Consider the following 26,617-nt stretch of genomic DNA (forward strand, 5'->3'; position numbering starts at 1 on the left):
AACCATGTATTGTGTAAAAGCAAAAACTAAAGCTTTCGTCCACATCCATGAACTTGTTCATCAGGTCTGTTGACTTACTATAAATATTCACCGTTAAATACATGACAACAATGATGATGACAAAATCCATTAAAAAAATACACAAATAATCAAATATATTGTATATTAATAATCTCCAAAACATTGACAAAAGTCTTACCAGTTATTTAGTACTTGCTGAAACTGAAAATTGTCTTCTTTTAGAATTTCTGATCCACTGAAGAACTTGTTACACACTCTCGGTCTTAATCTCTTGTCGACATCTTTGTCAAATCTGCCAGGAACTGCTGCAAAGCGATACCTAAACAAAGAGATAGCTGGTTATAGCGCCACCAATGCAAGAATATCGCAATACTTTTGTTTTTATAAGGCAATTTCTTGTCAAATCTGCCAGGAACTGCTGCAAAGCGATACCTAAACAAACAGATAGCTGGTTATAGCGCCACCAATGCAAGAATATCTCAATACTTTTGTTTTTATAAGGTAATTTCTTGACAAATCTGCCAGGAACTACTGTACCTAAACAAACTGCTGATTATAGCGCCACCAACACAAGTATAGCACAATACTTTTGTTTTTAGGCAACTTCATGAGAAAAATCACCTGGAACTGCAGCATATTGATACCTTAACATACAGTTATAGCATCACTAATGTACACCTATCTAAACTCTTGAGAAATCTGCTGAGAGCTGTTGCGTTCCAAAACCTAGACAAAACAGATATATGATTATGCTGCCACCAACGTTTGCATAATTAAATGCTTTTGTTTTTTAAGGCAATTTCAAGCCCCACTAAGTTGACACAGTAACTCCCTTTAATAAGTCTAATAATGCCAAAACAGGGGTGGTGAATGAATAAACATTGTATCTAATATTTGGAAAACTATTTTCCTGCCTTTTATACAAAAAGAGACATTTCTTTATTTCAAATCTCACCTTTCGAGTGAAAGTTCCATGGGTACAGCTCCTGTAGGCTCCACCTCCTCAGCAAAGACTGTGCTGTCAATCAACAGTAACTTGACATGATTGATGACACCTGACAGATGCTGTAACCAATCACAACAGAGCAAAGAAATGAATAAATTTATATATGCTAATAAAAGTGACAAATACATCTTGACTATTTCTGAGTATGACATTGATTTCGAAGTTTATGGGATATATAAAGATTTTGAGATTTCTCAGTCACTTTAACACACAAATTACACAGTTCATCGATTCACATAAAATGCATGGACATGTTATTAAACATCACTGCAATAAAACTAGACATTAAGATACATGTCACTCCGCCCTAACCGGCCTCCTCTCTCTTGAGAAGGTTGACCGATGTGTGAGGGCGCTGTCACAGCATACCTTACAGCCTACAACACAACATGCACCTTACCAAAATACATGGAAAACGCGATCAAAAGTCATTGCAACACTATACATAATTTACTCATACTTACAACAAAAAACATACATGTGCTTTTAACTACTAATTTGCACTGCAACACCACATGCATAACTGCCCTTCAAAAAATGCATGGCAAAGCTATTATACTATTGAAACACCACACATCCAATCTGCTCATACATATGAACACCGCCCTCTTGAGTTCTCACCTGACAAACTTTCCTTCTGTCTTCATCAGACCAATGAAATGTTGGTTTATTAACCCCAGCTTGATGTTTAGCCCAGTGTAAAACACATCGCCATACGTCTTCTTCACTCAGAGCAAACTATCGTGACAAATTATAAATATACTAGTCTTGACTCAAATAGTACATAAATTTTTGACTATGAGTACAACATTCTTTGTAACTTTAAAGCTAAAGTCCATGAAGATTCATTCTCAACTGACAAATATTATCTGCATTAAACTCTCATAAGTTTTATAACTGATTTCATGGTCTGTCTGTCTATATGGGAATGGATGGTTCACACACACACACACACACACACACACACACACACACACACACACACACACACACACACACACACAAGAGGAGTAACTGTTCTGATAAAAGTGCAATAAAAACTATTACAAGGGAGGAAGATGTTGAGCTTTGCAAGGATAGGAAGGCACTGATTTGTGGAGAAAAAAACATGGATCTATACTGACCTGATCACTTTGTATAAGTCTTAACAGGCTATCTCTTGATAACTGTACAAAGCTGTCAGTTTTAACAACCTCTTCTGCATTCTTCTCTACAAAAACAGCACATCTCTCAACTAAACTCTCTCTTTCTCCAAAATCTGTTTTAACATCAAAAGAGAAACATTTTGTTAATAATACAAAACACAAACTTAAAGTGGCCATATGGATGAGGATTGGGGGGTATTTATTTTGGATTTTTAATCTATACATCAATTTTATCATGACTTCCTACTTGAAAAATAAATGTGAAACAGCATATGGCAAGTCCTTGTTTGTAACTCAATACATTGCAAAAGATTAATAAATGTGTAAAATGTTTATTATTGTACATACAATAACAAACTATTTTTACAATTTTTTTTAGCTTTTTGCAATGTTTTGACTTACAAACACAGACTTTGTCAATGTTGTTTCACATTGATTTTTCAAGTAGGATGCCATGATAAATTTGTTTTATAAATGAAAAATCCAAAATAAATATCCACGCCTTATCGATATGGCCACTATAACGAATGACCCTTGACATTATTTAGTATCTAGTTAGTCGGTGTAGAAGTATAAGAAACAAAGTTTTAGTATACAAGGCTTTAAAAGTGGTACAAACTGAGTGTGTGAGCTTTTCATGCTAAAATACTTACAAAAACATTGATCAAATTATTGAAGTATAATGTTGATGCATTCCTTCTAGGACCGTGTTCTAGCATTGTTAGAACTGTCGGTTGCATAGTAGGGGTTCATGTACATTTTTTAAATTTGTATTATGTCATCGAATCATTCATATGTTATATCGGATTATCCTTATACCAGGTTTGAGTTCAGTCATTTGCAAGGGATCACTAAGTGTGCCTCAGTATAGTAGAATACTGTGAGTACCACTTATTATGCAGAAAAAAAATACACCCTAAAAACATATAAACTCAGTTTGTATCCCTTTAACCATTTATGGACTTGGTTTCTAGTTAAAGTCTATGTAATTGTACCCTAAAGATAAAATGTCTGCCTAGAATGGGTTAAGATTTGTGGGATGGTGATGGAGGTTGATATGTAGACAAGTTCACCAAATACCTGCTTCAATAAGTATGAAAAAAACCCAAATGAATAAGATGTAACTAAGAATATGAGTAAGGAAAAGAAATCATCCAGCTACAAGATGTAGACACATCATATACACAAGTAAATTCCTGCTATGAATTTTTTAATACTGCCCTCAGTGTCAACAATCAGTGATCTTTTGTTTGTGTAGATCAGCATTTACATACCATATTAAAAATGAATGCCTGTATACCGTATGATACTTTTAGTCATTACTCCAATACTGTTTTAACAAATTTTTGTTATACTGCCCCCACTGTCCAAAATCAAATATCTTTTGTTTGTAAAGATACATCATCTGCATACATATTGAAATTGATGCTATTTCAACAAAGTATAATACTTTTACTGACAGTCATTACAACCCTGCTGTTTTAAAAAAGAGGCAATTAATATATCATTACCATAAAGACATTCTATTTGTTTTCATCCACTAAGTGGTTTGCAAGTAGCTATTATTAAACATCAAAAATATCCAATATAAAACAAGCAGAGCAATTACCCAATACCACTAACCCCCCTCTAAGACTTACAAGGACAAAACAATTGTCTTTGACAGAGAAAACGTCTAACCATTTCAGACAATGAGATCTCTGCTTAATAGTGCCCAAGTGCAAGTTATATACCCCAGGTACATTTTCCTTGAATTTCGGCAGCATTAAGTACTAGAGGGGGGGTCATCAATTGTTCTGGGAATTTTACAGACACTGTGGCACCATCAAAGACAGAAAGCTGCAATCATCTCATTGAGTTGTTAGACTTGACTTTATACTCCAGTGCATGGATTTCAGATTCTATACTACTCAATTTTCAATATTTCACCAATAAGTAGTTATAGAAATGACATAACTGGTTTGATTTGATAACAATTGCCAATACAACATGTCATATTTTGAAAAAATGTTGACATTTCATTTTTCAATGAGAAATTCTCTGATGGCTATGTGTCCTCAATGAGCTCATTTCTCAAACAGACACCGTTGATAAGCTTTAAGAACCCTGGCACCAAACACGAAAGAATTTCACATTAAATATTGTACATATTCATGTTGTCCCTGGAAAGTATCAGATTTTGAAAGTTTGTGTAATGTCACTTTGATGATTTTTTATTCAGTTGGCAATTCCTTTTCATGATATCTATCACTTTCTTTATCATTGTAAGGAGAAGAAATCTGTCTATCACAGCCAAGTATATCCAGTCATGTTATTCGAGAGTTCTCAAATTTACAGGAAAATTTACAGAAAAATAAATCAGGCTTATTTGTGCCTTACTTGTCCTGATTACTTCTATCAATTTACATATCATTTTTGGTGATAAAATAGCACACCACAGTAACTTATCCAATTTGAAATCTTGAAAAGAAGCGTTACGGAACTTGACATGTGTTTAGCCACTGAGGGGATTTCCTGCTAGGGTTATTGGAAAACCTCTTATGGCATTATATTTCCAGTCTCTTTGGCATGACATTCTTGCATGGGTTTATGGGAAAACCTCTTATGGCATTATATTTCCAGTCTCTTTGTCATGACATTCTTGCATGGGTTTATGGGAAAACCTCTGGTGATAACATTATATTTACCACTATCTGTCGTGATACTCTTGCATGGGTTTATGGGAAAACCTCTGTTATATTTACCACAATCTCTTTGTTTTGACACTCTTGCATGGGTTTATGGGAAAACCTCTGGTGATGACATCACATTTATCACAATGTCATGACACACTTGCAAAGATTTATGGGAAAACTTCTCTCAGATTTACCACAATCTCTGTCGTGACACTCTTGCATGGGTTTATGGGAAAACCTCTTATGATGACATCACATTTACCACAATCTCTTTGTCTTTAACAAATACAAAGCATGGCAATAATAAATCTACTAAAATGTACTAAAAAATTAGTACTACAGACAGAAATATGGCTGACTGGACATTTCCTTCAAGGAAAAAAAACACAACATTGCAAAATTGATTAGATTTTCTCATAATATCTTTTAAAAGTTGCAAAATATTAGGAATTTCATTGTGATTATCCACAAATATTGCTATCTAGGTAATATTTATCTGCCTACACTTGTTCCTAATCATTTCACTTTCCCTTTAAACAAGTTAACTACATCTCTGGGGCCTAATTTCATACACGTCACAACAAATTTACAAATGTCAAATTCTACCGCAGCAACCGTGAACTCTATGATAACATTAGAAAAATATTCTTAATAACTAAAATGGCATCAGATTTAATGATCTTGCGAGAACCAATCTGTCAATCGGAATCAAAATTTCTCTATAAGGTGATATTATGTATATGATGTAGGGCATTCACCCTCTATTTCTCTTGCCTTGCAAAAATTTCAGCCAAAATTTTGAAGAAATTCATCGAATCTTTTATCACTTCTCAAATATTCAAAGTCTCTGTACTGTGACACTACTTTTACTCTGCAGGGCATTGACCCTCTATTTCCGTTGTCTGATTAGTTTGCCTCCAAATTTCAATGTAAATATTTGAAAACATCCACAGTACTTTTTATCACTTTTGAAATTGGAAAAGGATATAATATTTTCTGGGTCTTTCATACAAGAAATGTGACAGAATCAGTTCCAACAAAAAAAAACAGTGATGATATTTTGGAGACTAGAGGCGGTAATAACAAAGGGAAAATGAAATATTAATATGAACTACAGTAGATATATTATGAATCTAAATTACTAGCCATAAATATGTAACTATAGCCTCCAGGTATGATCTATAAAACAGCTGACTGACAAAAATGAGTAACCAAGCATAAAATGGTAGCAACCAATTACCATAGAGTGAAATATTTCTGAAAGTTTATTCAGGTGGGAACTGACAGGCTATCACTGCTATGTTAGTAGTTTTAACAATAAAACATAGCGTGTCACTACAACTTACTGGTACACAATGTATGGTATTATTATTGATATGTATATGAACAATTTAGATATAGAAAAAACTGATTGAATTTGTAGCTATCAGTTATGGTTTATTTGTATATTTTATGTAGAATTATGTCATTCTTTTGTTTGTTTGTTTGTTTGTTTGTCTGTTTCTGATTGTCAGCCTCTCTGCTTCCCACCTCATACCTGTTTGCCTGCATGTGTGCCTGTTGATATGTCTACTTGTTTCTGTTCATGTCTGTCTGTCTGTCTGTCTGCCTGTCTGCCTACCTGTCTGTCTGTCTGTCTGTCTGTCTGTCTGTCTGTCTGTCTGTCTGTCTGTCTGTCCAGCACTTTGTCTGTTTACCTGGCTATCTACATACATGTGATTGTCTGCTTGCCTGCTTCTCATCTGCCTACCTTCCTGTGTGTGTCTGACTCCTTGTTTGACTACCTGCCTGCCTGTCTCAATGTCTGTCTGCTTTTTTGCCAACCTGTGTGATTGTCTGCCTGCCTGCCTCCCACCTGCCTACCTGTCTGTCTGTCTCCTTGCCTGCCTGTCTGCTTGCCTGTCTGCCTGCCTCCCACCTGCCCACCTGTTTGTCTGCCTGTCTGTCTGTCTGTCTGTCTGTCTGTCTGTCTGCCTCCCTGCCACCTACTATATTCCTATATTTGCAATGACCAAAGCTATGATTTGTGGGTTTTATTGATTGTTATTTATTTAATGTAGACAATTCTATAAATGTGTTTTACTCTGTGGTATACTTTAACCAAATATCTGTATTAGTAATCTTGGCTATTAATACTAGTGTTAATGACTACCATAATGGAAAATTCAGAACATTTTATAATGCTATGCCAGCTTTCGCAACATCCCGAGCACCAGTGTAAGTTTCTTGCATTTTTTCATGAATTCTATTCATTGAATATGACAGAAAATTACAACAGATTGGAAGAACAGTTCTATATTGTCTTTTTCAGTTGATGTCAGTTTCCGCAACCACTATTTCTTGCAAGACTTCACAATTTTCGCCATTTTCTTATTATCATTTTTTTTTAATATGTAGGAAAAAAAACTTTTTTTATTTGCCAAAAGTGAAAGTGAATGAAATCAGTGTGTTTTATCTCATTTCACATCAAAAATTTTTATCAAAAGGCGAGAATTTATAAGATATCCTTGCTCTTTCACTTCCCATATTTTTATATCAATGAGAAAAAAAACAGGTTTTTGTCAATATAACTAATGGCGACATGTAAGAAAAACAATTCACAGCTGTCTGAAAGTGAATGAAATAAAGCATTCTATCTGATTTCGTTTCAAAGTTTTTATTAAACGACGTGAATTCATAAGGTTATATTCTTTTCCTTTTAATAAGCACTGGATTGTCTTCATTCTTTGCCTTTAATCTCCTCTGCTTCATGTATTGTAATACTGGCGACATTAACTCCAAATTAATGCTTATTACAGCCAGTTTAAAGCTAAAAACATGTTCTCATTTCATACGTAAGTACTCTGACTGGCTGGCTGTCAGATTTGGAGGGGATTTATTTCAGAGTATCTATTTCATATACAGGTTGTTCCGATCTATTAGTATACAGGAAATGGGTATTTGTTGGCGACTTTACATTTGATGAGTACTAGCTTACACATAGATGAAAAGAGTTATTTGTAAAAAAAAAAACGATCACGAATCTAGTACTCTAGTTGTTTGTTCGCAAATCGTACAATGTGAGAACGGTTTAAAAATAGCGAGGTTCTGTACAATAGTTGAAATCCTATCATCGGTTCTTTTCAGTAGTATTTGAAATTTTTCACTTTGGAAAAAAAAAAAGATAAGAGTGAAATAGCATTAGTCCATCACACTTGATAACAAAGGTTTTCTAGGAATAGAGTTTCTGAAAAGTCGTATTTTTCAAATACGTACTCTCCAGTCTAGATGAATGCTTTTAAAGAACCAAGAGAAAATGTGAAGGCTTTTTTTTACAGAAGTATTTTCAGCTAAATACTCTTATGGAGTACATGAGTGAAAAAAAACTGACAGCGGGGGTTTTTGTGCATTCGTACTTCGTTTCCTTATCGGGATCGTTATCGATGTAAACAGGGATTTCGGCGTTCAATCTGCTGATGTTTCAATTAGAGATAAGGCAAAAACGTCAGACGGCATCACACACAGCTATCAATTAACGGTACTGAACTGAAGTCGGACTGAGCTGATAACACACAGTGTAATCCCATTGTGGCTATGCTGGGTGATTGACAAAGCAGTTTAAATGAGTTTAAAAAGTTATGCTCTTGGGGTAGCCGAAGATGTGGCTGATAATTGTACAGTGAAAGGATGAGTCATTCACATTCATTGTACCTGTCACGTTGACAAAGCTCAACGTGATGTAATTGTCCTTGACAATGTAACTTTAGCATCATTGTCCCGACAGTCAGCATCTATGCGTGCACCTACATGACAAAAGACATGTACGTGTGACACACTTACCGATCTCCTCAATGATCGGTTGACCCATACTACAGTGCGTAACCTCACGAAAAAAAAAAGTGAGAGACAATTTGTTAATTGCATGATAGTAATCGCGTGGATACGCTAGAGAGAAAAAAGTGGTTTGTTGTATTAACCAGACAGTCTGTCATCTGGAGAGACAACAATCAGAGCTGTCACGGTATAATTTACCAACTAATGGATTTTAACTGAGAACAGTGCCAGGATGTGTCAGTGTTGACCTTTGACCTCCAATCAATTTCAAGCTGAGAGGTTAGATCCTGGCATACTTAAAATACACTATGAATCAAGTGCCAATCATTTGATAGTAGTTCAACTTTGACACATATAGTATATATTTCATAAAATTTCACTATAAACAGTGTCACTATCAAAAACTTGTGAAAGAAAATCGATACGAATATTTCACTACAATGTTGATACAGAAATTTGTCATTACCGTGTATTGCCAAAAAAAACCACAAAAAACAACAAATATATATTTCTCAAATTTTTAAAAGCAATGTCACTGCCAAAAACTTGCGAAAGAAAATTGAGACGAAATATTTTCTACCATGTCAATGCACAAATGTATCATTAACTTTAAGTGCTACAAACCTATCAGTATATGTTTCTCAAATATTTCACTGCAGTGTCACTACCAAAAGTTGTCGAAGAAAATTGAGAAAAGATATTTTTCTACAATGTTGATACTGTAACTGAAATTTATCATTTAGATTACTACTGACATGCACTGTTCATCCCTTCCCCGGCAGGAGATTTAGCTTTCGATAGAATTTGTCCATTTGACTATGTTAGAAAGAGATCATAGAGAAAGACTACAAGTATAGCAACAGACTAGAATTTTTTGATTGGTCAGGGCCATTCTGTCTTTCATACTGTTTACAAACAGATACCAAGTCAATGTACATCAGTACCATCAGTTGATTCATACTGTTTACATACAGACATCAAGTCAGTGTACACAGTACCATCAATGACTAGTAGACAGGTAATTCAGTTGATTCATACTGTTTACATACAGACATCAAGTAAGTGTACACAGTACCATCAATGACTAGTAGACAGGTAATTCAGTTGATTCAAACTGTTTACATACAGACATCAAGTCAGTGTACACCATGCCATTAATGACAAGCTGACAGGTAATTCAGTTGATTCATACTGTTTAGACATGGACATCAATCCAGTGTACACATTACCTCTAGTTGACAAGTAGTTCAGATAATCAAAAAAGACTGTCCTATTTCCAGTAAAACTTTGGGGTAGTTGTCAAAATTACTGAAAAGTTGAAAAACATTATATTTACAACTTACTCTAGATAATGTCACCATTAGAACAAAATCTGTCATCTTCATTTTTACACTACCTTGAGAAAAGTTTCAACATTCAAAACTTTTTTACTAAAAATGAGATATGTTTTCTAAATAGCTCATATTTTCACTTGTGAGGCAAGATAAATGGAAAGTAAGAATCAAAGTATATTTTCCTAGAAATAAAATATCAAACAGAAGAGAGACATGGAATGGAAGAGTCAAAATATCGTTTCACTGGGATTCAATTCAAAAAGAAACGTGACTCACAAAAAAGAATGGTGAAACAAATTTTTCAACACACAATGAGATTTCTGTTAAAATAGAATAGACACGCTTGCGGTGAAAACAAAGCATTCCGTAGTTCTTTTCAAGTAACCAATGACTGAATAAGTTATAGCAATGTGTTAGTTATGACTAACTATGAACACACTACGACCAACTATAAATACAGTGTAACATCAGAATATTGACACAAAGCAATAATTAAATAAGGCAAAATAAAAAAAAAATAGTGTTTTTGATACCATGACTTCAGAAAATAGGGTAGGTAGGTCGGAATTTTATTTTACTTTAAGTTTTCAAAATTACTTCGACCACAAGATAAGATACTCGTCGGTCACAATACTTCTGTGATGAGAGAAAAATGAGATGAGGTGTGATGAGGTGTAAAAGAAGTAACTGAAGACAATGAGTTATTAGACGAACATGTTATGCAGACTGTACTGTTATAGTCTAAAAAGACCTGGTTTCTCTCTGGAATATGATTTTTTTTTTTAAGTTACCACAGATGAGGCAAAGGCATGAAGGTGTACACGAAAATAGAAATAAATTGTTACAATTTTACCTTTAGTATGCAAAAAATGTTAAGGGTCAGGAGCTTAAACTAGGGTCAGTCAGGTTATCAGAAACACACATTTTTTATTATTTGGCCTAACTAATGACTGAATTAGGTATAGCGATGTGTTGGCTATGACTAACTATGAATATACCGTACATTCAGAATATTGACACAAAACAACAATTAAATAAACGCCATACAATACCCCAGACATTAAATTAAACACACAAGTTGACAAAATAGAGAAGTGAATAGTGGACCAATCTGATTGAGAATATAAATCTCGATAAGTTGGAGTTAATAAGCAATTATAACTCTGTATGTTACTCAGAATTATTGTATTTGCCATTAATCATATTTTTTCTGATTTGCTTTCTTTGAGATGTCACCCAACACAATATGACTAAAATGTACTAATTTATTCATAGACATGAGTGACAGGCTGTCAGATTAATGTATGCTAATTTATGCAAATTGCGTGTCTGTCCTGTATGTCTGGTAAACCATGGGGGTAGTCGCCCTACCTCCATGCATGGGTAGACCATGTGCGCAGGAGAGGAGCATTCTGAGGTTAAGTGTGAACAGCGCCACCTAGTGGCAGTTTTCCCATCTGATCTGAGATGAATGCCACCAGATGTGTATGTTTCATTGACAAGTGAGGATTTGGTGACAATTCAAATAATATACACTGTAAAGACTAGAAATCAGACTTTAAGTCGTGTTCCTAGATCTTAAACTTTGATAGTGCTGACAGAAATCTACAAATGATTGCAAAATTCCCTCAAGACGGCATTTTTGTACAAATCAACCTAAGAATATATACATTTACAGAGCCCTGAGATTTTATGCCTGATTTTTTTTCAAGGCACTCTTACTCATCGAAATATGATGAGTAATAAATGTGGGTCATTTTTTTTTTAATCCGATCACAAACAAAGATATTAACATGTATTACTCAACATCCACCCAAAACGCTGGCACTGTTGGAAACATTCATTTTAACTTTCCAAAACTTGTCAATGAAGATTCTCAACAACAAATTATATCACAAATTACTACACATTTCCTTTGTATCTTTTTTGTGATTTTGATTCAGGAGTGGTTGTTCTGTTTTAAATCCCATATGCTTGACTATAGAATTAAGGTTTTAGGCCATACAAAATAGGAAAAAATGTCATTTTTTAGTTATTTTTCAAATAACTTTGGCATCCTTAGAGTGGCCATATGGATGAGGATTGGGTATTTATTTTGGATTTTTTAATTTATAAAACAATTTTATCATGGTTTCCTACTTTAAAAATCAACATGAAACAACATATGCCAAGTCCTTGGCTGTAACTCAATAAATTGCAAAAGATTAATAAATGTATACAGTGTTTGTTATTGTATGTACAATAACAAACTTTTGACACATTTTTTAGCTTTTTGCAATTTATGGAGTAACAAACACAGACTTTGTCAATGTTCTTTCACTTTAATTTGTCAAGTAGGAAACCATGATAAAATTGTTTCATAAATTAAAAATCCAAAATAAATACCCAATCCTCATCCATATGGCCACTTTAAAAAAGTTCTTTGCAAATACCTATAATTGTACATAACAGCTACGATTAGCATTCACTATCACACATCCAAAATCTAACAGAAAAGTCACTCAATCATCCAAGTCTTTGGAACTCAAAACTCTATGACTCATGCATCCACTTAGATTTAACCTTAACACCCCTATAATTTACAACAATTTGGTTTGCTCCCATTCATTTGTATGATGGGTCAATCTACTTGAATGACAAGTAGGGTAACAAAACTAAGTTGATATTCTACCTTTTGTTGTGTTTTCACGTCTATGCCTATTTACCATATATCAGATATACGTGCTCCCTGCGTTTTCCCCAAAGGACTTAATCTACAAAAAGCACACTGCCAAGTAACATGTTGTGGCTGCTTGATGTGAATCACTAAAACTCAATTTCAAGTTTCCATTTTAAAAATGATGATATTCCATATTTATCAATAATTCATGCTAATTGTGATCTACATTTCCTAAAGGCCAATGTTTCAATCCCAGGTTCTCACATTAGTGTTATCTCATCAGTGGAGCTTAAAGACCAATGTTTCAATCCCAGGTTCTATCATTAGTGTTATCTCATCAGTGGAGCTTAAAGGCCAATGTTTCAATCCCAGGTTCTAACATTAGTGTTATCTCATCAGTGGAGCTTAAAGACCAATGTTTCAATCCCAGGTTCTAACATTAGTGTTATCTTATCAGTAGTGCCATAAGGACTACATAGGTTTATTCTGTTGTTCTGGGCCAACTTTTGATATAGCTCTGCTAGACAGCAGTTCTTCACATCTAAATTTTTACCCTAATCCAAACTGAGTTTTTAACACTAATACTGATCCTATTCATTTACATTCATGGATGGTGAGATAACTGTACTAGTATCTGTCATCAGATCATCAGTCGGTCTAAAGAAGTGTCCAGGATAGGACGTGAAACTGTTGCCATTCAAAACAACAGCAAGTCCAGTAGAATAGACTATAATTATTATTTAGTACTTCATTATCAACTTCATACCTGAATGATTGTGAACATTCACAGTCATGTACTACTTGAACTCTGTTCTGTCTTCATACATTTAATTAACAGTACCAATTTCACATAGGTATCCAACCTCAGACACCTAGCATTCCTACCCCTGTTGGTGCATTTACAACTAGAATGTTAGCAAATATTACAGAGTCATATTATGACAGGCAGAACAATTTATGATGGTTTCAGGGGGATTACTGGAGACATCTCATTGGTATTCTATGTCAGGACGGGTTCCAGGAGGCTTTCTGGAAACATTTCATTGGAGTCATAAGTCAGACGGGTTCCAGGATGATTTCTTGAGACATCCCAACAGTGTGTTAAGTTAGGACTTATTCCAGGACAGTTTCTGGAGACATCTTGTTAGTGTCCTGAGTAAGGACAGTTTTATGGAAGGTTCCAAGGAGAGCCCCAGATTTCAGGAGACCTATAGTAGATGACCTAAGTATGGAAATATTCAGGGTGGTTTCAGGAAACACTCAGGACAGTTTATACAGGATACATCATAAGACATGATCCGTCCTGAATTCATGTAAGTTAAGGACCAAAGAGGCTCTCTCTTACAAATGTACAGTAGACAGTCTATATGTATTTTTAATCTGTAACACAAGACAAACGCTTTTATATTTAGTTCCACAGTTCTATCACACCTATATATCCTTTCCGCTGTCAAGTTTATCTTTATTCTTATGAAATGGTGGAATGTAATACAAGTCTCTGTACTTCTAACATGCTGTACCAAGTAATATTAATCCAATTCAGTTGTTTAATTTCCATGTTTGTAACAAGTTTCACTTGGAAGTGTTTGTCTGTCACTGGTTGTAGTTCAGTAGTCCCATTATAGCGGACCAGATGGGAGGATGAATGACTGTGTCAAACTGAAGTGTTCATTATTTCATGTCAAACTGGAGTGTTCATTATTTTGGAGAACCAATTAATTACACTGTAATGTGGCTGACCTGTCCTTGCACTATATCATTAGTTAAAGTTAGTTACAAAGAAATCCTTAATAATTTTGAGATTTCAGTCTATATAGTGTATTTTTAATACTTTGATACATGTTACCTCGATATCACCATACCCTTACTCCATCAGTACTGAAAATGTATTGTCAAATTATTTTGTAACATTGAGTCTTCAGTCAATAGTATATTTTTTTATACCGGTGAATCTTTCTTTCAGATATACAACATACCATATCCTTGCGCCATCACTTTAAGTTTTGTTATAATTTTTTTTTGTACTGCGGCTTCAGTCTATCGTATATACTTTACTTTGATGAGTTTTTTTTCCAGAAATATATATACACCATACCCTTTCTCCACCATCGCTTAAAGTCTGTCATAATTTTTAAAACTAATATTGAGGCTTTACTCAATAGTTCATGCTTTGCTTTGTTCATCGTTCTTCCATTTAAAATGACCTTCGACCTTTTAATTAACCAAATATGGGCATCCAAATAGTAGTTACGATATCATATGCCGTGACAAAACATTTATGAATGCAACTCGCCCGTTTTTTTTTTATACCTCGAGCGATTGCCTAAACATCTTGTATTCGGCCTTAACTAAACACATCAATCTAGTCATCAGTACGAGACAACTGCACTAAGAGGTCAACAGCAGTGCATACAAGATGACAAACAAATTGCAATTTTAGTTTGAAGCGTCTGACAGCCTCAATTAGCCAGGCAGGCAGTAAGTTTTCTATCAAGATTACACCCCTATTACATAGAATATGGCACACACTCTGGCGGTGTCACATCATTCAATGACATTGCTCACAATGGAAGGTTAATTTGCTTGGAAATTGGCAGGTGTGTTAGACATTCTACACTGACTTATCAAAAAAAAAAGCCTAAAAAACTCCATTACATTATATACAATATTTCAAATTGCATTGCTGGTTTATTTCTATAGACACAATTACCAACGGAGCCGTCCGCAGGCTTCATCCGCCAGCGTCTTTCCCCTTGGCATCACATTACATCTCTTTATGCCCCCACATCCTTTTACCCTTTTAAAGGTTCTATCATAAAATATGTATCCAAACCATTAATATTTCATTCCACTTTTATACAGCATATTTCAGACTCTTATAGGTTCTGTCTGAACAGTATTTGAATTTCAATCTCTTGTGTTCAGATTTTTTTTTTAAAGTGACTATCGTATTTATCAGGAAAAGTCGTGTATATCATTGAAATCTGATCATGCTTTTATCCTTATATGTGTAAAGCGTCAATATTTTATTGAAAAAAAAAATATCACACTTTACAGCATATTGCAGACTTTTCAAAGCATTCTATGAATTGTGGTCAAATTTCAATCTCTAGTTTTCAGAATTTTTTTGTAGGTTAATACATTTCAGTGGAAGATACACATATTTCACTGAAATAGAATACTTTTTTATCCCTTTTTTGTATAAAAACATAAATATTTCTTTCCACTTCACAGCATATTTCAGATTATTTAAAAGCACTACCTGAACTGTAGTTGAATTTTAATCTCTCACATAAAGAATTTTTTTTAGGTGAACACATTTCAGTGGAAGACACATATACTTCACTAAAATATGATTTCATTTTTATCATTTAATAAAAAAATAAATATTTTTTTCCATTTCACAGCATATTTCAGATTATTTAAATCACTACCTGAATTGTTGCTGAATTTTAATTTCTGTCATTTAGAAAAAATTTTTTTAAGTGAATGCATTTTAATGGAAGACATGTATATTTCACTGAAATATAATATTTTTATCCTTTTTTTTGGAAACAAAATATTTCTTTCAACCTTACAGCACATTTCAGATTATGTGACGCACTGCCTAAACTGTAGCTGAATTTCAATCTCTGGCATTTAGAATTTTTTGTTAGATGAACACATTTTAGTGGAAGATACATATGTTTCACTGAAATATGATGACATTTTTTTTCATTTCATAAACACATAATTATTTCTTTCCACTTCACAGCATATTTCAGATTATTTAAATCACTACCTGAATTGTAGCTGAATTTCAATCTGCAATTTATAATTTTTTTTCCAGGTGAATACATTTTTAATGTATATTTCACTGAAATATGATAACATTTTTTATCCTTTTTTCGTATAAAAACATAAATATTTCTTTCCACTGACGTTACAGTATATTTCGGTCTATTTAGAACACGCTCTGATCTATTACTAGCTGAATTTCAATCTGTGCCATTGAAATTTTTTAAGTGAATACTTTTCAGGAGAAGACATATAATCCTCTGAAATTTGATGATGTTTTTATTCTCTTTCTGTGAAGTCAAGGTTATCCGATATTCGACTTGTTATGTGATCATTTGACTGATTGTCAGTCTGTGTATACAAGATATCTCAATATTTTGTCTGCAAAACACACAAAAGTAGCAATCCACACAACTGCAGACATCACCTAAATCAAAACCTGTATAACCATCAAATAAAAATTCTAATTAGCATAGCTAATTAATTGGTGAGCAAACACTGCCTTACATCGAAATGCTTGAGGGGTCATTAACAGTACGTAATGAACATAAAGATCTTATATATTAAATCCATTACGAAAACATTACTGGCGCAGACGCTCGTCTCCGTTTCTCGTACATACGACAATCCGCTATTCAATTTGTACTCTATTTTCATGGCTTGTTGGAGATTGAAATCTGAACATCAGAATGAGCTGCAGGCATAATGTGCTGCAGTTACGGAAGCTACTTTATCTAATGTGTCGAGGAAGATCTCTCGTTGCCTAACTAGATGCAGACAAAAAACTAACAGACAGTTGCCATGGTAATGCCATCAGTGATGCTACAGAGGTGACTCATCTTGAGTAGCATTGATGGTTGAGGTTCACGTCACTGTGCTGACGAGATTAAACCGGCTTTGATTTGATAACATGTTATTTCAACTTATTTTGCATAACAAGGCGTATGCCTGATGGCGAAGTTTTTTCCACTCTACCCGTCATTATGAGTACAAATATGTAAAAGTACATTTGATTTCAAATTTAAACAAACTTAGGCGTACAAATTACATGATAGGCCTCCAGGAATGTAAGAACTAATACATAAATGGAGAAATGGTAAAAAACCTGGGAAAAGTCTTCCTCTTGTAAATGTCATGCTGGCATATTACCTTTGTTTTTTATTCCTGTAACTGGGTTTTATTTCCTATATGCTCTGAGAAAATACACTTTATATATGTTTTCATACATTTTTTTCATTTTTTTCTGTACAATGTGTACAGATAAATCACTTGAATAGCTAAAACTACTTTTTCCCTAATCCCACGCCACCCTATCCCCAAACCCACATCTCTTATCATCTCCCTTCCCTGCTATCCTCTAGCCCACCATCTCCTATTCTGATCCTCCCTTCCTATCCCAACACATCAACTCCTATCACCTTTCCCCATCCCTAACCATCTTCTCACCTCCCCTTCCCTATCCCCAACCTCTCTAACAGTCAAAACTACTATTACCAAATACTTACTTTCCATGTCACCAAAACCCAATATCCCCTCACAGCATCCTCTCCCTGCCCTAACACTTCAACTTTTATCATCTTGCCTCCCTATCCCAAACACATCAACTTCTATCCCATCCCTTCCATATCCCAAACACATCAACTTCTATCACCTCTCCCTTCCCTATCCCAAACACATCAACTTCTATCACCTCTCTCTTCCCTATCCCAAACACATCAACTTCTATCACCTCCCCAACCTATCCCCAACCCACCCTTCCATATCATCTCAATTAAATCTCCTATCCCAACTCACCAACTCATTATTCCCATCATCCAAATGCATCACCTGCTAAGGCTAGCACAACCCGTTCCCCTTTTTATCCCCAACACATTATCTCCAAACTCCCCATGTTTACTTTTGCATCAGGTACTTCTTACACCCCCAACCCAAAAATGAAGTTCCCCCTCCCCACACCATTCCCTATCAGCCAGTCTCCCTACCATTCCCTATCAGCCAGTTACCCCCCCCCCATCATTTCCTTATTACCCCCACCATCCCTTATCAGCCACAGCCTTCCCCACCATTCCCTATCAGCCACAGACACCCCCTCCAATTACCCCCACCCTGTCATTTCCATCATTTTGCACAAAGAACTATTAAATATCTCCACTATTATTACTACTATGTCTACATTTGTGTACATATGATATATTCTAGAATCGCCAGGGTTCTAAAAATTTAGCATATTAGACACTGTGATAATAATAGGTCTTCATAAACCAAGTTTGTGATTTTGTTTATATTAAATAAACAAAATAATTAATGTTACCTGCCACCTTCCTTTCTTTTATGCACACACACATACACACACATACATACATACACACACACACCTATACCTACACACACATATACCTACACACACATATACACTGCACTCACTACCCACACTCTACTCCCCAATGATACAAACACATCCATTCCCCACACACTAATACCTACAAAAAATATACACCTATAAACAAATACATACACAACCATACACACATACTTAGCCACTACCATCATCTTCTCACCCAATCCTTACAAACACACACACATATACATACATACATACATACATACATACATACATACACACACACACATACATACATACATACATACATACATACATACATACATACATACATACATACATACATACATACATACATACATACATACATACATACATACATACATACATACATGTATGGCAGACAGACAGATATAGAGACAGAGAGACAGAAGACAGAGACAGGCACACACACATACACACACACACATATACACACATACACACACACACACACACATATACACACACACACACACACACACACACACACACACACACACACACACACACACACACACACACACACACACACACACACCCCAAAATGCTGTGCCCTATTTACAAGTTACTGTGAAAGAGTTGAAAATGAAGCATGACAGAACTACTGTTACTAGTAGAAAGCAGGACTCTGAAAGGCCAGCAGCAATTATGAACCATCTTTAAATTCAATCATGGATGGTAATCATAGTAAAGTCTAGCCGTAGGCATGTAAGCTTCTTGTACACAAACCTTCACCTCAACTCTTTCACATTGCCATTTACCAGTAATACCTCACATGTACATTTCTTATACACACATCCCGATAGATTTCAAACACATTTCATGTCTTTAGAATTATCTTTTACTCATATTCTCTGCATTCTCCATTTTTGTCAGACACACACATTTTTCAGAACGCAAGTATAGTGATATCTTTCCATTTCCTTAGCCATTTTTCTTTCTTATTTAAAAAAAAAATTATTTCATTTTATTTATTTATTTATTTATTTATTTATTTATTTATTTATTTATTTTATTTTTATTTTTGATAATTTTCATGTTTGGATCTCAAAAACCTAGCTACAGTGATTTCAGTTTGAGTGAAAAATATGTTTGATTTTATGTAGCTTTTGGTGAAACGATAAAGTAACACTTAGGTTTCTAAATCATGGTTAAAGTGAGTGAGTGTTGACTTACGGTCCCTTTATACTGTAAGTTAGAGTGGCACGAGCTAACTTTTTTTAGCTTTTCACTCAAGTGAAAATACTTAAAAATATATTAATAAAACAACATTTCAGTAAAATGCTAATGTTGTTGTTACTTATCATCTATAACGTTGCGATTGTCTTCTGGAATTGTTAGAATAGTTGATTCCATAGTGCGGATTTCCTAAACAATTTTTGATACATATGACAAATTACGTCATTGGATCATTTATGGGTTATATCTTAATACCAGGTTTGAGTTCAGTCAATTGCAAGTGATGGTTAAGTATGCTTCAGTAAGTAGAATACTGTGAGTAACTTTTAAATATGCAGCAAAAACTACGCTGACAATCGTATAAACTCACAAATATGTATGATGTAGGAAAGAAACCTCATATGAATTAAAATGGGGGTGGGGTATGGGGGGGGGTGTGATTAAATTATATTATTCTGTAATACACATGAGGGAGGGTGAATGTTAGTTAGACAGATTTTAATTTTAAGGTAAGACTTGGGGCAATCTACAGTCGACTGTAAGCATTTGGCAAAGAATAGAAATGATGGAAGGAACCTAACTTTTATCTCCTTAATTATGAATTTTAATGAAAACAAAACAGAGAAAACCCCAGACATAGTGACACATGTTTATGTGTCCTTGTTGACAACAATATAGACTACCTGGTACTTATTCTTATTTCATTGAATACCAACTTTTTCTACTTCTGGTGCACATAAACATTTTCTACATTCCATTTCTTACCATGAATACAAACTTTTCCTACTTTTCATTCTTTTCCATGAATATCAACTTTTTCCTACTTTCCATTCCATTCCATGGACATCAACTTTTTCCTACTTTCCATTCCATTCCATGGACATCAACTTTTCCTACTTTCCATTTCATTCCATGAATACAAACTTTTCCTACTTTCATTCCATTCCATGGATATCAACTTTTCCTACATTCCATTCCCATCTACTCTACGAATATTAACTTTTCTACTTTCCACTAAGTTCCATGAATATCAACTTTTCCTACTTTTCATTCCATTCCATGAATATCGACTTTCCTACATTCCATTCCCTTCTAAGTTCTATTCCACGAATAACAACTTTTCCTATTTTACATTCCATTCCATAAATGTTTAACTTCTTCTCTTTCTGGTTCATTGCTACAAATTCAACTTCTTGCATTTCTAGCTCACCCGAAATAACATCAAAACTTCATTTCTGTAAATTTTTAATCCGGTTTATAAATTTTCATTATGGGGAACAGAAAGGTATGCAGTGGAATGTTTATGAATGTTTTTTAACCCTGGAGGCACTACGTTCCATCTCTGTTTATCCTACGATGTTGTTTTGTTGATATATTCCCCTCAAGCAATGTTTAGCATCTAAGGCTAGTAAATGAACAAAGTGTATTGCTAGGATAAGAAAACTGTGCTATGTTGTTTCCTGTGCTTCATTTAGTAACCATAATAGCCCTCTAAAAGCTGGTGTGCAGTCTCACAATAAAAAATGCCTCAAATGGCCCTCGAGCGGCAGCGTTTGTGCAAAAACAAGAAAAGGTGTTTTGTGGACGATATGAGTGACATGATCATCAGCATGGTTGCCTATAAATGGTTTACAGGGGGAGTCTATTGACTCGTGTGTTATTCAGCCTGGGGCAAAATTTCACCAAAGGCACTACCGACAAACACGACTGGAATATCTAACGAGAGAAAAACACAGGGAAACCACCACGGAATAGAAATCACGATGTCATTTTATGTGAGAACACAATTGCAGTGATTTGAAATTTTGATCTTCTCACTGACCCTCTTTTCCCCCTAGAGTCTTATTTTTTTTGGAATGGCCCTGTATAACGCTATGAAGGTCAGAGTACTACGTCAGTAAATAAAGGGTGGGGACATTCACTTTTCTCTTGTCACATACAATATCTGTAAAAGAGCATTCCCATGGCTGATAAACGTGCCCTTGCCAACTATGATAAAGTTCATTAAAACTTCATTTCAGGAGTATAATTTCTTTCAACTAACTGTCTATGCCGTGCTGGCTGTGAATATACACTACACCAGTAGTACTACTACTAGTAACCCATACATGCACAGTATGCATTGAAGACCTCAATATGTGTAACCTTTGCCATATTTGTTTGTATTTCTGTTTTTTTGCCATATGACTTTACCAACTATTGTTGGTCTATGCACCCATTTTTGTTGTATTCTGGGATGCGATTTCTGAAGTTTGTTAAATTTATGTTTTCAAATCCACAGTAGATTAGACCTTTTTTCACTTTTCACTTGATACTTTTTGAATGTTTTTTTAAGTGTAGTAAGTAGGGCAAATCTACCCATGTTTCCTAATTATCATAACAGGGTGCTCCACCAAAATTATACAACATAAGTAGTCTATTTAACAAATTTTACCTATCCCCCCCCCTCCCCGCCATTACCAGGGTTCTCAAATCTCTGTAGAATTCTCTACAGTGACTTACTATCATTCTAGACACAGTATGTGTTATTACGATATAGTTTTGAAGCACCATTTACATCTTATAATCCTACCACATAATATTTATCATTTTACTTATATTTTTGAAAAAAAATTCTAGTTTTTAAAAGAGTCAAAATTCTGAATGATAATGGTATCAATACTGCATACAACCATAATATTACAACAGACATCAGTTTGGTTTCAAAATATTTTTCAGTTTTGTTTAAAATAATTGTCAAAAATTGTCAAAGATTTTTCATTTATTTCTAGGTCTTTACAAAACATTACAAAACCAGTATTGTACACAGCACACAATCTGACCATAAACAATTTTGGTTTGAAACTATTTCTCAATTTTTGACAACAAAATTAAAAAATGCAAAGATGTTTCGATTATTTCTCCTAGGTTTAAACAGAATTGTACAAAACTAGTACTATACATAGCCAATAATCTTACCACAAATAAATGTGGTTTGAAATTATTACTTAAACCATTAATTATGCAAATGACTCATTAAAAATAAAAGCTACATCAACTAGCTCTTCAGAACATGTACCTTTTGGTTTTTTGAAGTATGTACCAAAGTATATTCAATTGGAAGTATGCATTCTTAAGATATAGCCTAATTACTGAGTCATTAATTATGCAAATGAGTCATTAAAACTACAAGCTATATTATCAAACTTTATATGACAAATGCACTTTGTTATCATCAATGCATGTACCAAATTATATTGAATTTGAAGCGTGCATTAGATATAGATATAGCCTAATTACAGAAAATAATTAATTATGCGAATGATTCATTATACTCATGGATGTTTTACCAAAACCACTCAGTTCTAGCCATTACCCTAAAGAACATGCAAACCAAATTTCGTTGGTGACACAGAGAGACAGGCAGGCAGACAAACACACAGATAGACTGACAGACACACAGACACACAAACAGACACACACAGACTCAGACAGACAGACAGACAGACAGACAGACAGAGACAGACAGACAGACAGACAGACACACATACACACACAAACAAACTGACAGACAGACAGACAGACAGACAGACAGACAGACAGACAGACAGACAGACACACACACACACACACACACACACACACACACACACACACACACACACACACACACACACAAACAAACAAACAGACTTTTCATCTCTAAATTATAACCTTCCCTTATGGAAGGTAAAAATAAGTGAAACTGACATGAGACTTGTCTATCGCAATGGGGCACATTTAATGTTACATAAGGATATAAAGTGTACAAATTACAACCTCAGCGGAAATTTAGGAAAACAGCATGTTGTTTCTGTGATTAAATTGGTGTTGTCAATTACATTGTAGTCTATGAATAATGAGGTCCCTCCAGATGTGGACATCACAAAACTATAGAAATGGATATTTTGAAATATCTGTACATTACAAAAACCACAGACCTGGATATTTTATTAGAAAACCACAGACCTGGATATTTTGAAACATATGTATATTATAAAAACACAGACCTGGATATTTTGAAACATATGTATATTATAAAACCACAGACCTGGATGTTTTATTACAAAAACACAGACCTGGATATTTTGAAATATATGTATATTATAAAACCACAGACCTGGTTGTTTTATTACAAAAACACAGACCTGGATATTTTGAAATATATGTATATTATAAAACCACAGACCTGGATGTTTTATTACAAAAACACAGACCTGGATATTTTGAAATATATGTATATTATAAAACCACAGACCTGGATGTTTTATTACAAAAACACAGACCTGGATATTTTGAGATCTGTAAATAACAAAACGTCAGACCTGGTTATTTTGAAATCCGTCAATTATAAAATCAGACCTGGATATTTTGAGACAGAACCCAACACTAAATAATGGATAAAAGTGGTGCCAAAGAATTTAGATACTTGATCTAATCATCATTGCAAACCATGGCCTCTTTTATGGCACCGTCCAAAACGTGTCGTACCACAGTGTAGAGGAAGAAATAACATCTCTGGTTTGCGAGAATGGATCGAAGGAATTACCACTGTTTGGTATCATATTTCATATAATATTATTTTAAATACATAATCAACAACTTCTATTTAAACTAATTAAAATCTAACAGGTCAAAGTCTAATACAGGACTGAAACACTGAAAGATTAGAAATATTAAGGAAAATTTGAGATTTAAATACTACAATCAATCAATCAATCAATCAATCAATCAATCAATCAATCAATCAGTGACTTTATAAAGTGCCAGTTTCTACTACGATGTAGAGTTCAGAGGCGCTGAACAGTTAGAATGCTCTGGAGAACGGATATGTCTTTAGGTTTTTTTATGGTGTTAGCTGTTGGTTTTTGTCGTATTTCCAATGGCAGTGTACTCCATAGATGGGGTGCAGCACTTGAGAATGCACGCCTGCCATACAACAACAGTTTGTACTTGGGTTTAATATAGTGCAATAAACATTTGGCAGTTGACTGAAGTGTCTAGTGAATAGTTTTCAAGTACAAAATGGACATTTGAACAAGATACAACAGAACAAGAATCAGGTTTAGTTTAGACAGTTAAATCAGTTTTCTTTATATTTTAAGGACATTAAAATGGGTCTGGGCATTTTTTTTTAAATGTACATAAATTTTGAGTGGATGTAGGGAAAAAGTGTTAATAGATGCCAAAAGGAACATGTATCAATAAACCCTATAGACCAAATTGTGTGGACCACACATCAACATTGGTGGCGGTGCACAAACAGCGTACACGAAGCTGAAATTCAAATGAAATTCAGTCAGTTGAAATATCTGAATTCTCATTAGACAAAGTGTTGACTGCAAGGCCTATTCACACTGTTATGTTTGCCAGTGTACAAAACTCCTCCCACCTAGTTAGTCAAGCATATAACAGCCATAGTCTGAAGGCTGTTCTCTTGTTGGCACTGCACACAGGCCAAGCCAGACAATCTATTTCAGAATAAGGGCAGATATTAAATCTCCTTGAAAAATCCATTTTGATGATTGGCTTCAGGAAGTCTCTGAATTGGGTAAAGTTGGGAGTGTCATTTTGCCTGTGGTGGAGTTGTTTTATCCGGTGGCTTACTACCAGTCTGGTATTCTCCTTCACAATTTGCCATGACTTCAGGGGATCCCAAACTCACCACAACATTCTCTCTACATTGTGCATTTTTTTTCAACAAGATTCCAAGGGCATAATCTATTTTAAGAGTTGACATAGATTTCATTCTTGCTTTGTAATTCATTACAAGCCTTGAAGTACTTTCATATAAATCGTACACCCGCAACACAATTTCCCTTTTAATTTGATTTGATGATAATCTCACCTAAAATCTCCAATGTTTGATTTCATGTAACGAAATTTGATAGTTTCCCCTTCAAATCAAACTTAGAGTTTAATCTTACCAAACTCTCTTCATACGCATACGGTTCTTTTCTTTACTACTACACAATGTCTCAAGTACATCTAAGGGGTGGCTTGGCTGTTCAACATTCCTTCTCTACAACTTTCACTTCTACTTTTACTTAGTTTTTTTTGTTTATTTGTTTTTGCTAAATTTGGAGAACCCTTGTAACCAGATAATGGGAAACTACGTATATCTGGCATAGTTTCCCATACAATCTATCAAAACTTATTTTGGGGACCCTGGTACGTCAAGTAACTGGGGAGCTTCGGTAGATTTTACCTGTATCAGTGCATGTTTGTAACCACCCATTCACAAAAACAGTACCAGTGTACATGTAACCATGGTAACCATCCATTAAGAAACACAGTAATTCTTGTTCTACTGGTCACCTTGTTTTCATCAAGTCACTCTTTGTAAGTTAACTATCAGGCAGAGTCTATTTGTAAATTTTCCGAACCTTGGTAACAGGGAGAAGAAAACTTTACGGGCATATTATGGTCTCCGATACAATAAAATACTGGAAGATAACTTAGTAAAAACTTGGGGAACTCACAGACTTTAATACATATTCATGACGTAATTCATGTCATTGCCTTGTCTTTGTTATCAAGGAATCCATGTGAATTTACAAAGTAGAGAAAATGTACAGTAAAAACAAAGAAGTTGTTAAAATTTATA

At 34.5% G+C, this 26,617-nt stretch overlaps 1 protein-coding gene across 1 annotated transcript in view; it reads right to left on the reverse strand.

The window, feature by feature from the left end:
• The window catches only part of LOC144451019 (kelch-like protein diablo), an 86,440-nt gene that overhangs the window by 4,920 nt on the left and 54,903 nt on the right, over positions 1 to 26,617 (reverse strand). Inside the window, exons 5-8 of the mRNA XM_078141777.1 lie at positions 2,152 to 2,285; positions 1,649 to 1,765; positions 977 to 1,086; positions 200 to 340 (exon numbers count right to left, since the gene is read on the reverse strand). Of these exons, the coding sequence (XP_077997903.1) occupies positions 200 to 340; positions 977 to 1,086; positions 1,649 to 1,765; positions 2,152 to 2,285 (502 nt within the window). The remainder of the gene's footprint in view (positions 1 to 199; positions 341 to 976; positions 1,087 to 1,648; positions 1,766 to 2,151; positions 2,286 to 26,617) is intronic.

The sequence above is a fragment of the Glandiceps talaboti genome, chromosome 20, assembly GCF_964340395.1.
Source record: "Glandiceps talaboti chromosome 20, keGlaTala1.1, whole genome shotgun sequence".
NCBI classification, from domain to species: domain Eukaryota; kingdom Metazoa; phylum Hemichordata; class Enteropneusta; family Spengelidae; genus Glandiceps; species Glandiceps talaboti.